Source organism: Carassius gibelio, chromosome A22 (genome assembly GCF_023724105.1).
Source record: "Carassius gibelio isolate Cgi1373 ecotype wild population from Czech Republic chromosome A22, carGib1.2-hapl.c, whole genome shotgun sequence".
Taxonomy (NCBI): domain Eukaryota; kingdom Metazoa; phylum Chordata; class Actinopteri; order Cypriniformes; family Cyprinidae; genus Carassius; species Carassius gibelio.
The window spans coordinates 17,476,740-17,493,630 of record NC_068392.1 but is presented as its reverse complement, the minus strand read 5'-3'; the positions used below and the strand labels follow the sequence as shown (position 1 = coordinate 17,493,630).

The following is a 16,891-nucleotide window of genomic DNA, read 5'->3' as shown; positions in this document are numbered from 1 at the left end:
ACCGTGGGCTTTAGAACCGAGGTTGGAAACTTAGTGAGACCTCCACAGCAACTCATTCCTCACAATGAATCTTTTGGGTTTAATGACTATATCGCGTAACGCTTCGCCTCACATGTAGCAGAGTTTTTTCTTCGTGGGCTGACCAGGATGAGTAACACGACATCGATCGTGCGTTGAGTCATTTGACAAATCCATATCTGATTCTGGGTGGAGAGAGAAAGAGAGAGGAGGAGACACGCGCGCGGGCTGTCTTCTCGTCTCTTGTGAGGATTTTCTCAAGACCAAAAGACGTATCACCGCTAGCTCGCTCGCTTTCTCGCGAATGTAACAATCAGTCCCTGCTCCGAGAGCGGAAAGTGGGAGGATGCCACGGGAATCTCACCTGACGTCGATTCTCTGCAACATTTTTTCTCTGACCGATACACGCGACGCGGCATCCTGAACGAAAACTTTTTTTTTTTTTTTTGCCGCCTTTATTTATTTAAATTATTTATTTATTTATTTAAATAAATAAGATCCTTTAAAAGCCAGTCGCTATGGTTTTACAGTGGAGTTATGTCATTGGCGAGGATCGGACGCGTTTTAGTCGAATATCTCTGCACTTTAATGCGTTTTGCGTGTTTGGTGCTTTGATTTAAGGACAAATAATAGAAAGGTACTGTATGTTTTTTTTTTTTTTTTTTTTTTTTAATGTTCTTTTTATGTCGAAGCAACAAGCGTCGCCAAACCATGCGCACTTTCCCAAGGAATAACGCATCACTGTCGCGCGGTGTTCTTGGAATAAAAACATCAACCTTACTTTAAAAAGCTCTATGGCCGTTATTGAGATCGATTCTGTTCTTGTTATCCTATAAATACAGTGAAAAGTGCCTTTTTTCCATGTTTCCCAACGACAAGGGAGACATGGCTTGCTTTCCATGGCGGGTATTTTGGATAATTCAAGCGCTTGTGGATGTGACACTCTCGCAGGAAATCTACGCTCCTCATTCCATCAGAATTGAGGGGGATTTGACCCTCGGTGGCCTCTTCCCGGTCCATGCCCGCGGGGTCTCCGGGGAACCGTGTGGAGATATCAAAAAGGAGAACGGGATTCACAGGTTGGAGGCGATGCTTTATGCACTGGACCAAATCAACAGCGACGACGAGCTTTTGCCCAACATCACTTTAGGCGCTCGGGTTTTGGACACATGCTCGCGAGACACGTACGCGCTGGAGCAGTCGCTTACTTTTGTGCAGGCTCTCATACAGAAAGACACGTCGGATGTGAAGTGCACGAACGGAGAGCCCCCGGTGTTCGTCAAACCCGAAAAGGTGGTCGGAGTCATAGGGGCTTCGGCGAGCTCAGTGTCCATCATGGTCGCGAATATACTGCGACTGTTCCAGGTGAGTCTGAGACCTGTATCACACGTGCTGGAATGTGTCCGTGCGTCACGGTTTCGTGTCGTTTCACCCCGTATGATTACACGACAGCTGATTTATGAGAACGCGTAATGGCTCAAAGCGCCACAGAAAACAGTAACGCACAATGACAGTTGTTTTATGTCTGGAAAAGCGTTTTTTTTTTTTTTTTTTTTTTTGCAATCAGTAGTGTAAGTGTTAAATGAATCGATCAGGCATCTGCAAAGTGGCTTTTCATCAATTCCTTTCTTTGTCTCTCTATCCATTTTCAGTTGCAGAGTTCTTTTAGGGTATGATTGCTTGATGCAGTCAAACCAGCACATCATTCTATTCTATTCTATTCTATTCTATTCTATTCTATTCTATTCTATTCTATTCTATTCTAAAGTTTAGATAAATACAATATATTTTTATATGTCTTCAATTATTGGCATCTTACACATTTGTTGATTTTTAATAAAGATAGGAAATAATGTCATCAAATAATAATAAAACTATAACATTACAAATTAGCACAAAAAAAAAAAAAAAAAAATATATATATATATATATATATATTTCTCTCTATTTCTCTGTGTTCTTCCCTCCTGCTGTTGCTGTTAAACAGGTTTGATGTTGAAATATCACAATGAATAGATATGTTACTCTTTAGATGCCATACACACAAGCTGCTAGGCGCTAGGTTAAGCTAAGCTCATGTCTGCATCGCAATAAATAGTTCATTTTCTGCTTTCTGTTCCCACAGCATTAGGAAATTACAGTCCGCTTATCTCAAAAGCATGTGTTTTGGCAGATACGAACACGAGCTACATTGAGAACGGGGAAAAGATCTGAAAACAAATGAGTTGGAATGTACAATCAACCACACATGAGACTATATGCAAACCCCACCATAATTAATCAGCATAAATCCTTGTAGGGTGTAAATTAGCTAGTTGCAGTAAACATAAATGTAACCACATCCAAATATGGCATATGAAGAGATAATTGTGTCCCGCCCCTTGGTTCTGAAGTGTGTGATTACTGATCCAGCAATTAAAATAGTAACAGTCTATACAGTTGCCTGTAATGATGTGAGAGGATTATTCAGCCTTATCTATGTCCTGCATCAGTGATAAACATGGCTAATGATATCCCACAGGTCTACTAGGATGATTCAAACCTCCTTCTCCACAATTTTTGCTCTGTTTACCAAAGTTCTCTTGTGGTCTTAGAGTGAATAAGTTTAGTTTAAAGACCACTAAACCTCACATCTGCGTGACAGAACTTAGAGAATATTCCAGGTTCATTACAAGGTATATTTGTGGCATGTCGCCAATTCCCACAGAAGGTCATTTTGATAATCTTGGTTATTGTAAAGCAATTACAATGGAGGTAAATGGGTCAAGACTAAATACTATGCAAATAAACTCCATAAGGTTTACACAATATTCACAATGAAACATGAAAATGGCTTAATACATAATTAACCAAATGTAATTCAAGAATTGACTTTAATTAAACCAAACTGAACAGTCTCACTACTACTAAAAAAAAAAAAGATTTTTCCCCTTTAATATATATATATATATATATATATATATATATATATATATAATTTTTTTTTTTTTTTTTTTTTTGCAAACATTTGCATCACAAATCCGGCCAGAATTTTCCAAAAACAACTTTGTCACCAATTGTATGATGGAATCAGATGTCTTGACCTAAACCTGTTTACCAGCAAATATGTTTACATCCTTTGCATAATCTTCGCAATATTCAAATCCGAATCGTGGCATTATTCATCTTAAACATCTTTCAAGCACTTTGAATTGTTATCACGATTTTACATTAAACATTCACAACCATTTTCAGTTTTGTCAAAAACTAATGCGCTCCGTGCACTAAAGAAATGTGTAGACAATATGTAGACATAGATTAATTAGTTGCTCATGTGTTGTTGCATTAATAATTTTGCAGTAGCACATATGAGCTGCAAGCACTCGCATGTGTAATTGCAATATTTATGTCACTTTCCTCCAGCTTCCCGCTGCACAGCTCATAGCTACCGCGGTTTCAGCAAACCTCATAGATCTGTTCTAAGACCTTGACTTTTTGCCCTGCATGGACTATTTAGAAAGTATTTATGAAAATACACCCATACACATGGGACGTGACGCCAGCCCTCGGTCTTGAGCATTAAGAAACAAATTTAAAGCCCATGTTGTGGCCCACTAGCCACCTGGAACCTTTTAGAAAACTGTTTGGTCATTTCCCTATGTCCTGTGCTCTGAGTCTCTGACTGTTTTTATATACTCTAGGGCCAGGATTTCATAAAGCATCCCTATTGACCGCAAGCTCTTTCCGAACACGATGAGAGCGGCAGTGATGAGACTTGATGTGAGGAGGGTGATGCTCTCTGACACAATTCATGAGGCGTGCAAGCAGTTTTAGATTCTCTCTCCTCAATACATTTTGACTCAAAACGCTTGTGACGCTACAGGCCCCGAATTTCATTTGGTTGTGGTGGTGCTCATAATATGCCATTACTTTAGAGTTTTACTGTTTTTTTTTTTGTTTTTTTTTGTGGGTAAGGGGAAGTACAAAGCAGGGCATGGCCTGCAATTGTACCTGAAGTCAAACAGTTTTGGGATTGAAGTCCTGGTTACACCACAGAATAAAAAATAGAAGTGTAATTGTGAGATAATGTAATGGTCACATTGTGATACAATTGCATAATGACAAGTACAAATTTTAAATAAAAAGTTCCACTCAGAGATTTAAACGTACATTATAAGTGTAATGATGAGACAGAGAGGTTCGGATCCATTTGCAGAACTTTTAATGAGAATGGTCAGACAGGCAATGATCAGTAACGGTGTCAGGTATGTAGGGATAATCAGAATCGATAACGGGAACAAGCAGATGTCGGGGACAGGCAGCAGAGAATCAGAGTCGGTATAAACAATCCAAAGGTCAGGTACAGAAGGAAAACACAAGGAAAACGCTCGGAAATGTCAGACTGGCTAAACAAGACTTCGCAGTGGGTGAGAGTGAGTGTGCTGCTTATATGTGTTTGTAAATGAGGTGCAGGTGTGGCAAGGAGATTGACTGAGGAATGATGTAGATACTCATGGGAAATGTAGTTAGGGTGTGGTGCAACAGATAAGTGGTGCTAGAGTCCGAGTGACATCTGGTGGTAAGTGTGGAATTGTCCTGATTGGAGTGCCCTCTACAAAAGTTCATGGGCACTCAATGTAATGATCGTGACAATAAGATTTAAAATTTAATTGCTATATAAAGAGATTTTTACAAGGAACAAAACTATTATTGTGAGATAAAGTCACATTGTCAGGGATGATTGAAAACTGTGTAATGGCATCTTCAATCTTTAAATTGGATGCCTCTTCGCATTGAATGATGAAATTGGAAGATTCACTCTGCGACTTAAACTTAAATTGTGAGATATATAGTTGAATTGTGAGAGATGATGAAGTCATATTTACAAGAAGCAATACTGGAATTGTGAGATAAAGGTACATTTTGAGATATAAAGTCAAAAAGTGCTTAATGGCATCTTTGAAAATCTAATGTGAAGCATTGAGATAAAGTAGCACTGTTGGGTATAAAGACACATTATGAGATATAGTCGAAAATTGCTTAAAGGCATCTTCGAACAGCAAATGTAAAACATTGTGTACTCAAATAAAAAAAAAAAAAAAAAAATACTACCGAGATTTAAAAGTTACTTTGTGAGATGTAATTTCACAGTAACGCAAGGTAATAAATGTAATATAGTCACACTGGCTAGATGTAAAGTCTTCAAAGTTGCATTTTGCAATTTTAAACTCCCAATGCAAGATGTAAAGTGAAAATTGTGAGAATGGTGCAATTGGCAGAGAGTCCCATTGTTAAATTAATTTTGCAATAAATAGTTGAAATTTCAAGAGATGGAAGTTTTCAAGAAAATTTGATATCACACAGCTCCATTTTGAGATTTGAACTGAAAATAAATGAAAAGCTGCAATTACAAGAAAATAAAATGCAATCACAATATTTTAAGTCATAATTATTTATTTTTTATTCTTAAGCGGTAACATATTCCATAATGTATGTACACATTATGTAAAATAAATAAATAAATAAATAATGCAACAAAAGGTAATGGGTTGCAAATGTGTGACATTTTAAATTGAATATTAAAAGCAGATGAACACCAGCACATGTTAGCATTTGAAACCAGAAGCAGTGGTTATTTTGATCACTCAAATACAGCAACATCAGTGTTTTGCCATTAAAACTGGATGCTTCTTGTCATAATGATTCTCCGTAGTCTGTAAATGACTATTGATTTCTCTGACATATCCCTGGCTTGCTGGCCCAGAAGGTTTGCTGCCTTGAGCTCTAGTGAATACAGTATATGTTTGCTATCACTCACTCATAGGCCACCAGCATGAAAATGACAACAGCCACAGCGACAGAAGGCTAAAAATATCTGAGCTGTGGGACTCATTTCTCACAGAAGCCATAACCTACAAACCCAGGGATTCTTCAGCACATAGAGAAGCAGACATTAAAATGGAACATTCTTTCTTCCTAGTATTACTGTAATTATTAGTGGTTGACTGTTAATAACACCCTGGGAACCATCCATAACAACTTGGTGACAATGTAAATACATCAGTATGGTAGTCAAATATTACTATAATATTGTCATTTGGTACCATTAAGGTGTTTCCAAAGTAAAAAAAAAAAGGGTATTTTAGAGTTTAGGCCACCCACCAATCTTGTTCCACGTGCTGATGGAAGATTCAGCCCACCTGGAGGTCATTCTGCTCTGATAACCTCTCCGCTCTCCTCTTTTTATCAGCCGTCTCCATCCTTTGGCTACCGATTGGCTACTCTTCCCTTTAAGGTTGGCTTCTTTTCAGCGTGAGAAATCCCAGCCTATTTATCAATATTGGCTGTGCTTGTACGCCAGAGACTGCCAAAAACCTCACTGCAGCTTTGTTGTGCAACATTAAATTTGGTCTATTGGAGAACTTGCTTCGAACGGATAATTAAATAATTCAGGACAATGAGTTTGATAAATGATACTGCTAGTTTAAATGACATTGGCCGAAGTTGTAAGGTGTTGCCTGGAAATGTGTTTCCAAAATTGTCTATTCATTTCAGTGGGCTTCACTCGTGAAACGCAAGCAGAAAAGATTTGATTGCGTGAAAATGAATCGGCTTAAAACACATCTCTTCCATCTTTATTTGACCCTTTAGCTTTAACACTCAATATTCTAATTCTATTCTTAAAAAATCTAACCACCTTTCTAATCTGGTGTAAAGCCAAATTCAAAGAACTGGTCAAAAAGAGTGAATTACTTTTAAAATACTTGGGGATTTCAAGCTTAGGCTATGTCTCATTTTCTAGTGGGAAATAAGTGTTATAGTCACTAAATATGTGCTTGATTTGCACTAAAGCTCATTTGAATTTGTTCTGGATCATTAGATACGACATGGTGCCTTGGAAGCGGGTCTGTAACCAGGAGGCATCTTCATACACAAATATGTACCGCTTCCATTAATGTTGGAAAATCGTGACACCATTCATTTCGTCAGCATGTCCCACGGTGCAGGTATTTTTATACGTGACATCTTATCAGCCATTCTGCTAATCTTAATTCCAAACTTCATAATCACATTAGTTTGCTGTATTGCCAGTCGAGGATGAGCTTTAAGGTACTCCCCAGCGCTGTCTCTTATCTCCTGTTCAATGCCTGTCTGTGAAGTTGCTCGGCATGAAGCCTGGAAAAATCCTCGGTTGATGTCATAAAGCACGTCTGCTATTGGCTCGTCTCGGAGCTCGTTAAATGAGAGAGTCCCGCTGGGCGAGCTGCCATAAATCATTACGAGCGCGGATCTTTTTTTCTCATTTAGGAAGCATTGATGATATACATACCAGTAATTAATGAAATAATTTCTTCTCTCCAATCAATAGCTACTTCAGCTCCCTGCAGACTTCGGTGACATTTATCACATTGCGTGCAATTGATTAATTTGTATTGCCATTTCCTCAACATGAGAAGAAATAATTTGTTGGAATGATCTATCCCTCTCACATCAGAAGACTATAGAATGCTAACCAAAAGTCCTTGAGTGCTTGTTATTTAGTGGAGATCTCTTCGATTTCCACAGCCAGCTGTAGTTAGCTAAATAGTTATTTGTTTCACGATGAGGTTACTCTTGATTTTCAAGTGTGACACATCAGTGTAGAGGGTTTACACTGTGAGTGTAACATTGCAATCTTTCAGTATGTGTGTAGTGAGGATGTAGTTTAGGAGTGGATTTTCAGACTTGCATTGTTTTAGCAAACAAGAATGGCAGGTCTTGCAGCCTTATTTGAAAGAGCACATGGGGGATTTGCTGTAGTAGAGACCTCCAAAACATCAACTAACCATGTATTTTCTCATGTAAGTTCAGTCTGGATCAAAACATGTAGCAAAAGCAACTTCAGGACGAAGGTTTCAAGACAGGCACAGGAGCAAAGCAGACTAGAGAGAAAGTTTGCCTGTTACTGTGCTGTACATTTTTATCATTTCAACATTCTACACTCTAAAGAAAGGTTCCTTATTAGCATCTGTTGTTCCTTGAAGAACAGTTAACATCCACAGAACCGCTCCATTGCACAAAAGGTTCTGTAAATTATGTATGAGATTTTTTTACCCACATTCAAAATTGTTATTTAGATGATGCTCGAGTGACCGGCTAAGTAATGAGCTGAGGGACTTTATTGTATCATTTGATTTGATTTGCTCGCAGCCATGTCAGTTAGTGGAAATAGTTTTTTAGAGTTGTCCATCTGTGCGTCGGCAAAGATTCACTTCAAGGCATGCTTGGGGAAAACGTCTTGTATGGTTTCTCGTAAGCTGTCTGCTGCCAATGTCTACTGAGTAGAAACGATGAGAAAATACCTCTATCATTCCCATTTGTTTATATGTAACAATTTAGTTGGCTTTTCAAGGTAGTGCAATTGTATGATTTGATTTATGTTAATTTACTATAATTTTTAACTCGGAAATATGCATTTAATGTTGACCAATGAAGCATTTAAAAAATATTGTGGTGAGTTAACACACTAAAAATGTAAGTGTACCTGCTGTTCCTTTTCTGCTAGTAAAGGAAGCCTCGACTCTCTGACAGATGAGCTGAAGTTTAATTATTGTGCTGGATGATCCGTTTTGGCAGAAGGGATGTGAGGCATGGTTGCAGCTTTTAGTGGGTTCTAATTATGTCCCACATTCAGATCAAACTGTAATTAATTTAGCCCTGTCAAAACCAAATTATAAACAAATGGATTACCCGTCACAAAGACAGCTATGCGCAGAATAGCTAAAACATCTCAACTTTCTCACAGGAGAAGAAGCATCGAGCCAAGGTTTTGAGAATATTTCATTCAAAGGCAGACAGTTCACAGACAACATCTCTCATCCCATGAAGATTTAATTAATTGTTTTCCTTAACCATTGAAATCATATTGAGGGCGTACTCTCATAAATAACATCTTTATATACACACTAAATATTTAAATTCATTCATTTAAAATGCAAGCAAACCATTCCCCTTGATATATATAAATCAAACCAAAAAGGTACCATTATACTCTGTACCGTCTCAATCCAAAGTAGCATAAAATGCAGATTGTTTGGGGGCTCGTCCGGGATTTGAACCCATGCCTTTTCATATCACATGCTATATGTCTTCAATGATCGTTAAATGTCTCAATTTTGCTAGTCTAAATTAGACTAAAATGATATCCTGGTCATTGGCATTGTCTGACATACTCATCGCTCATTAAGACTTCAATTGGGCTGGATTTGCACGGTGAGACTGATGTCATATGACTTGATGGCGCCTTGCTTCTCCTAACATTATCTTAAAGAATTACTCAATGTCCTCTTTTATCTTTGAATCAATGTAAATGGGACAGCTCGCCATCTTATACCATGTCTAGAATCGGAAAGGAGTTGTAATTATGGATTTGATTTTGCAACTTCCATCAATAAAATACCAAATATATCTTTTTTTTAAGGAAAATGAAATGAAGTTAACATTTTATTTGACTGAATAATCAGCTTATGGTTTGAGAAGCTCTTTGAAGCAATTTATATTCAACCCTAGTCAAATCTTTAAGGTTAGCAACATACTTGAGCTAAGGACTAATGCAGCTTTACAGCCCTACAGGAAATATGGTGAAAAGTTTTCAGCTGGCACTTTTCAAAGCAGGATGTTTAACTGGACTTAGGGGGAATAAATTGATTTACATGCTTTAATTCTAACAGAGTATTAATCTTTTTTTTAGAGTGCTCTTGGATCTGTTGTTTGGGAAGTACTGAGATATATTTTTAATAACTCTTCAAGATAATGATATAGGTTCAGTGTTTCATACTGTACATTTAAAACCCATTTAACTGAAAATGTAATCTATAAAATGGGAAAGTTCAGTAGATGCTTATTTGGCATTGATGGGTACACTTTATTTCAATAGTCCAATTTAGACAGTCTAACAACTATAAGCAACTTTGCAATTACATGTCAACTAACTCTCATTAGAGTATTAGTAGATGGTTAGTAGAGTAACCTGGGGGGAACCTAATGGTTAGATAGCCGGTTCGAGTCTCGGTGCCGGCAGGAGTTGTAGGTGGGAGGGAGTGAATGAACAGTGCTCTCTTCCACCCTCAATACCCATGACTGAAGTGCCCTTGAGCAAGGCACTGAACCCCCAGTTGCTCACCGGGCGTTGGATATATAGCTGCCCACTGCTCCGGGTGTGTGTTCACAGTGTGTTCACTTCTCACTGCTGTGTGTGTGTGCACTTGGATGGGTTAAATGCAGCGCACCAATTCCGAGTATGGGCTACCATACTTGGCAAATGTCAAGGCTTTCACTTTTCAAGTTGAAATGTACTTGCAAAATTAGTAATAGTCAGTAGAATGTCTGTTGGGGACTGTTAAAACAAAGTGTTAGTAGATATTAAGCAGACAGACTACTACTCTAGTGACTTATAGTTGACATGTAGTTGCAGTGTTACTCAGAATATCTAAAGTGATCTATCAAAAGTGTATCAAGTGTTACCATAATAATTGATATAGAACCTGAATGAAACTGACCCCTTAATAGTGGAAATTTAGAATTTAGAAAAAATGTGAAAGCTTTTTTTCAGAGCTACCCACTGCAGACATGAGTCTGTGGCAATATGTGTTCAATCTGTCTTATCTCATATACCTGACTGACAGCTAGAGAAAGAAAAAATAGATTTTAGAGCTAAAAAAAAACAGTGAAGGAAAATATGAGTGGGATCGGAGAACTCTTCATTTGTTTGTCACTCTTAATGCTATACCATATATAATGCTAGAGAAATGTTTTCTTGACATATTGCAAAGTGGAGCGGAAAACATATGTAGGCTTCATTCTAAAACCTAGTGAGGTGTTGTGTGCTGCCAGTCTGGTTCATACTACATACTGAATTTGGCAAAAATTATGTATCTTTTGAAAGAGACTTTACATTGGGGGTGTTTATATGATGCCTAAAATATTGTGATAGGGAGCCAGTTTTTTTTTTCTATACCAGATACTATTGTGCCTAAACAAACAACCTTTGTAAAGGGAAAAACTGCTTCACTTTTGGCAAAATGTGTATACAACTCCTTCATCCCAGTTGAAAATAGGCCTGGAAATGTTTTGAACAAAACAAAGTTTTGCTTGACCTGTAAAAGAACTGTACTTAAAACTTACATTTTCTTCTAGGAGTCACAGTCTAAAAAGCTTACCGTTGGGATTCCAGTGATTTGGAATAATAGGTATGGCAGTTTCAGGTCACTTGCTTAATAAATAGTTTCCCGCTTTTCCCTTCACTACTGCTGCGTCTATCCATGCCACCCGTCTTCCATCCATATCCACAAACTAACACTTAGTCCACAGCCTAATCTGCAGCAGCACCTTGTCTGAAACAATCACCATTATCGTTTGTTCCTCACCGTTGGCTTGGTAGGTTGGTGTTATTCAGACTCTAGCGTAGCCAAGGGTGGCAGTTTTGCTGGCAAAGAGTGAACAGGGCTCTTGTCTGACATATTTGTCCAAAGGCGAAGAAGCCAAGTGGAAAGTTGGGATGTGAAAGGCCGAGGCTGGTACCAGCAGACAAGAGCGGTGCTCCAGGTGTTCTTAGATTTGGGTTGTCCAAAAGAGATGTGTAATCTGAATGGGCACCTTGCTCTGGAAGTCCAGCAGAGTTCTGGAGAACATCGTGGTCTGTCCAAACAGACCCTCGAGGGTCAACATAGCATGTTTCTTGCCTTTCACTTGTAATTTTTTAACAGCATATTGTGACGCTCACTCCAGTTAACCTTGGAGGAGAGAATTTGTTGGCAATGAACAAACCTAAAAATGTCAATGTAAGAAAATGTGCACTGAAGACAATATTAAACAGCAATCACAAAACATCTGGCTTCTCTCTCAGGAAAAAATTCAAATAAAATAAAAAATGATGTACAAATGCTGTCAGTGGGGCAGTAACCTTTCAAAAGGTATATCTTTGTGGCCAAAGTGCCATTGCTCAGTTTGTTCTTAGGATGACAAAAATGGTTAAAAGTTAAATTTTTAGGCGGCTCTGCCTCAGCTGTCTATCAATAATCATCAGTGTCAAAAGGATTGAGATTGCCAATCAAATCAAAGTAACCAGCGTTTACTGTTCACTGGGATTGGGCCGATAGACGATGCCATCATCCATCGCCAATAGCTGATAGACATCACAAAGTGGATTCTGCATTTTGACCCCACCCCATACCCCATCCATCACATTCAAATACCATGTTCAGAAAGAAAATAATGTGTATACAGAACCCCTAAAGGGAATAAATATGAGATGGGAGGAAAATATCACTGGTAAGTATACTATAGTCCTATATAAATTGCGGACATCGGGGAGTCGCTATTATGCCTGGCACTGAAACTGCTTTTTTAGTTTTACTTTCACATTCAAGATTTCACAACTCTGTTTGTGCTAGGGAGCAGCAGTATTTACCACACATTTTACAAGATACATTTTTTGTCAGTGGTGCTCAGGATCACCATCATTCTCAGTCATCTCTGCTTACTCTGTTTATGCCGTAAGTGAAATTTTCTGCACTGTAATGTAACAGGCAACCGTTTCACCTTGTCTACACCTGACGCAACAGTTGCCACGCCACGCCATCAGCTAAAGTCTGTCTACACTGGACACGACAAAGCGACCATTGGAAATCATTAGAAATTTGTGTCAGCACATCATAAATAGAACACGGCAGCAGTTTACTACAGGGATTTTGTGGCACATCAAGTGTAGATAATATCAATGATTATAATATTCTATACACTGAGCTACATGAATCTCTATTATAAATCAGTGGTTCTATAGTATGTTGCCGCGCCGCTCACATTCGGGCACACCCCCACCCCCGCTGATGTCATCGTCCATAGCATGTTTCACTGCAAACATCGTCCGATGCCAATTTTGCAGACGTCACCCGACCACACTGTTTACAGAAGCAGAGTGCGAATTCTAGTGTGAAATTTCAGTTTCAACATTGAAAGAGAGCGAGGTAAGATTGAAGTAGCAAAACATGTAATGATCAAAAACTGTTTTATGTTAAAAATGTTAAGCAACTGACAGTTATTCAAAATGTTATTATTATTATTTATTTATTTATTTTTATTTGCTCAATGTTTTAAATATTTTAGTAGATGTTTCATTTGAACTAGACTGGTTTAAAAACCCGCTTGTCAGTAGTTGTCACCATTAAGACTTGTCTCCAGTGGCAAAAAATTGAGACCTCATGGAATCAGTAAACCATGCTTAAGTCGGTCTTTTTTAAATAATATTAAAATTACATTTTATAAGTCTCTGTAGTAGCTTATTAGCATTTGTTGCTAATCTGCAGGTTCCTTGCTCATGGGTTGCATGTATCAAACATTCAAAGTCTTTTTAGTTGACAAAAACCACTTGAACACTGCAGCTTTGGTGGTGAAAGGGACTAAGTGGTAAGTGATTTTCCCAAAGTACTGTTTGCCTAAATGAATAAACCAGTGGACAGAGCTGCCACTTAGCATTAGCCCTCTCAATCCTGTGCTTGAGAAATTAAGCCTCGTAAGAAGAAACTGCCATTTCTTTTCTGCGATGTGTGCTGAGAGAATCATCTTGACCCAGACTGATGCTTGACCGGGCATGTGATTGGTTGGGGTCTTGGGGAGTTCGTTGAGAGCTATGATAAGGGTTCATAAAATCGTGTAGATTATGTCAGGGCATATCGAGAGGTGCAGGCAGAGTCTAATGACCAGTGGTCCAGATAGGAAATGTAGTGATAGGAATCACTCGCTCAATTTGGAGCAAATTCTGGAGAGTGCTGAATCATAGATTATGTACAGTTTAGAGATGTTCCGATACCCTTTTTCTCTTCCCGATACCGATTCCGATACCTGGGCTCAGGGTATCGGCCGATACCGAGTACTGATCCGATACCTGGGTCTATATCTGTATATACAGCTGTATATACTACTAGCCCTGTGTAAATTGCTAGAATTTTTTTATGGTGTGCTTCAGACAGATCCCTCAATAAAACATGAACAAATACATGGTGAACTACTGTATTTATTACAGTATTTTTATTATCTAACATGAATTTGACAGTATTATTTATTTTCTTATGCAAAAAAGAACTTCAAATGCAGCCAAAAATCTAACACCGCAAACTAAAAAAGGTATTTAAGTTTTACAATATAACTGTATAAAAAAACTGCAACAAATAAGTCTAGGAATATAAAAAAAGATCTATTAATCAGATAATCTCTAACAAGTAAAAAACAAGTAAAAAACAAGCAACCATCTAGGCATAATTATTATTATTATAGAGATGTATTATTATTACTGTAGGCTACAACAGTAGCTTTATATATTGTCAATTTACTCATGTAAACCAAACATTTATTTTAATGGGCTGCCATGAAGATCTTTGAGTGTCTGTGTTTATGATATGACAGTTTTCTCAAATGAAACGGTAAATTCTCATGAAGTGACGGTTTATGCGTTCGTGTCCTCATGACACACAGCAGAGACTACAAAACAGCGAGCTCTCGCGCATCTGTGCCAGTCACCCACAGAGATGTAGATTTTGCGGGAGTAATATTTAAATAGTATTTTGCAGTTTAATATTCACAGACACTAGTATATATTCGGCTACTGTCTGGAGCCCTGCGTTTTGACTTACACGGAAGCGACTGAACGCAGTTGCCGGTACTGAATATACTCGAGAGTCTGTAACTACCGGTACTACAGAGACATACTGCTAACCACTGATCTATAATATAGTAGCGGCTTCACTGTCTTTTGGCAGTTTAGAATGTGATGAGTGATCCAGTCATATATAGATAAGGGCTGCTAACGCGTTTTCATTTCTTCTTCGCTGCTCTAAACAGGGGTTGCTTGTGGCAACACAGCACAACTTCCTGTGTTTTCAATGCATTTTGAGCAGCGAAGAAGAACCGTGCAGCGGTTAGGCAAAGCTTGCGGTCATAACTAGGTCTTTTTTAAGAAAATGGTATCGGATCGGTATATGGGTTCATGTACTCGCCGATGCCGATGCCAGAATTTGTTGTGGTATCGGAGATATTTCCGATACTAGTATCGGAATCGGAACAACTCTAGTACAGTTACATGAACAGCCATTGAAGCCTTTGCATTTCTGAGGAAATCTGACTAAAACTGGAAATCATTCTTCAGAATTGTTTTAGCTCCTCATTACCAAAGAAAGAATACAATAGACACAACCCATGTTGTGTTGCGCTTCAACAGCTTGAGTCTGTCCACACTGAAAATGTTAAATGTGTTGACTTCAGAAAAAATTTAATTTAATAACTAAAGATTATATCCTACTATGTCAATGGAAATCAATGGTCATCAATCAAAATCAATTATAATCATCCACAATTACCATACTACACTTCTACCACATACTGCAAATGATATTTGGTTATGTTTTATATTTTATTTTGTTTTCATGGGGAGTTGTTTTTTTGCAAGGCAGAAATGAATACTTTATAGTTTTAGTTAATTCATGGCCACAATTGACTATTTGTTCCCTCGTTTTAGTTACATTGTTGACCACAAATTCTAAATTTTATAATAAGTTAATTTGGCCTCTTTAATTAAATGGAACAAATAGTACAATGTGATGATTTATTAAAACAAAGGAACACATTAGGGAACACAACTCTTCGGCAATTTAATAAAACAAAGGAACAAGGCCCGGTTCCCCAAAACGTTCTTATCGCTAATTAGTTCTTAACCTATTCCTTAACCTCTCTCTTAACCTTATGGCACAATTCCCAACAAGTCCGTACACTAAGAATATCTTCTGTAAGTCACACTATCGTAAGGTTGGTCTGGACCATTCGTAAGCTCTCTCTTAGTGTTTTTTGAGCTCGAGACGTTAGTCACCGCCACTGTGCAGCAGTTTTTAGAAATCAGCACAGCGCAGTACAAGTCAAACTATGGTATGTTGACAATATTGTGGCTCAACAATGATTTTATGTTATGGACATTTTAAGACTCATAATAAATTGTGTTCGCAATGGATACAGGCCTATTAATGAAGTTAATTATATGTGGTATCAGAACTAATATGGTAGTAATTAGCCTAGGCTTTTTCGTAATTTAATTAAAGCGAATTGGCAATCACTTTTGATAATTAAAAACTTGGCAAACAATTTGGCTCTAAATGCCTAAGGTCTATAAATGGGCAAGCATGGTGGTGTCCAGTTCCAACGTGTCCTTGTATTGAATCAAAGACGGAGCCGGACACGAAGCCGTTTAGTCCATGTCAATTTTTTTATTTATTAAGCCCTTTTGACATTTTGCCTGACGTGGCTATATAAAACAAAATGCCTACCAAGACAGCTCATTATGGAGCTGCTGGACCTTCTGAGACCTGCGCTTGCCAGGCTAACGCGGCAGAATTTTGCTTTAAGCCCTGAAGTCCAGCTGCTTTCATCGCTATATTTTTTATTTATTTTTTTGCTACAGAGAGATTCATCGAGGTCGTGGGAGAGGGCTACGGCCTAATCAAGACCTCTGTGTGGAGGTGCGTCCACACTGTCACCAATGCCCTTCTGCGCCATGCCGGGGATCACATCCTGGTGGATCATCCCTAGCGCCAATTCATCAGTTATTGATCAGGCATAGGCTACTTATCGCGAAAGGGAGACGCGGCCATAAACGTGCAGGTTATAGTGGACCATAGGGGTGTGATCTCTGACCTGGTGGCAAGGTCCAGCAAAACTTCAAGTTCCTCTGACGAGAAGCTTGGTGCCCTTTTTTACGTTGCTTCCCCAGCTTATTCTGTATCTAAATCTCTCTCTCTTTGTTCATTGTATATATGTTGCTTTTTACTGAAAACATTAACCAATGACAATCAATACTGCATTAAACAGAAGTAAC

The 16,891-nt window shown here is 38.3% G+C and overlaps 1 protein-coding gene across 3 annotated transcripts in view; it reads left to right on the top strand.

Moving 5' to 3' along the window:
- Positions 1-237: 237 nt before the first annotated feature.
- LOC127943174 (metabotropic glutamate receptor 7-like) overlaps positions 238-16,891 on the top strand; it is a 181,409-nt gene continuing 164,755 nt past the window's right edge. For 2 of the 3 annotated variants that reach the window (XM_052539393.1, XM_052539392.1), the window contains exon 1: positions 239-1,383. In XM_052539393.1, coding sequence (XP_052395353.1) covers positions 880-1,383 — 504 coding nt within the window. In that variant the 5' untranslated portion in view covers positions 239-879. Of the gene's footprint in view, positions 1,384-16,891 lie in introns of all 3 variants that reach the window. The other variant, XM_052539391.1, reaches the window with a different exon arrangement.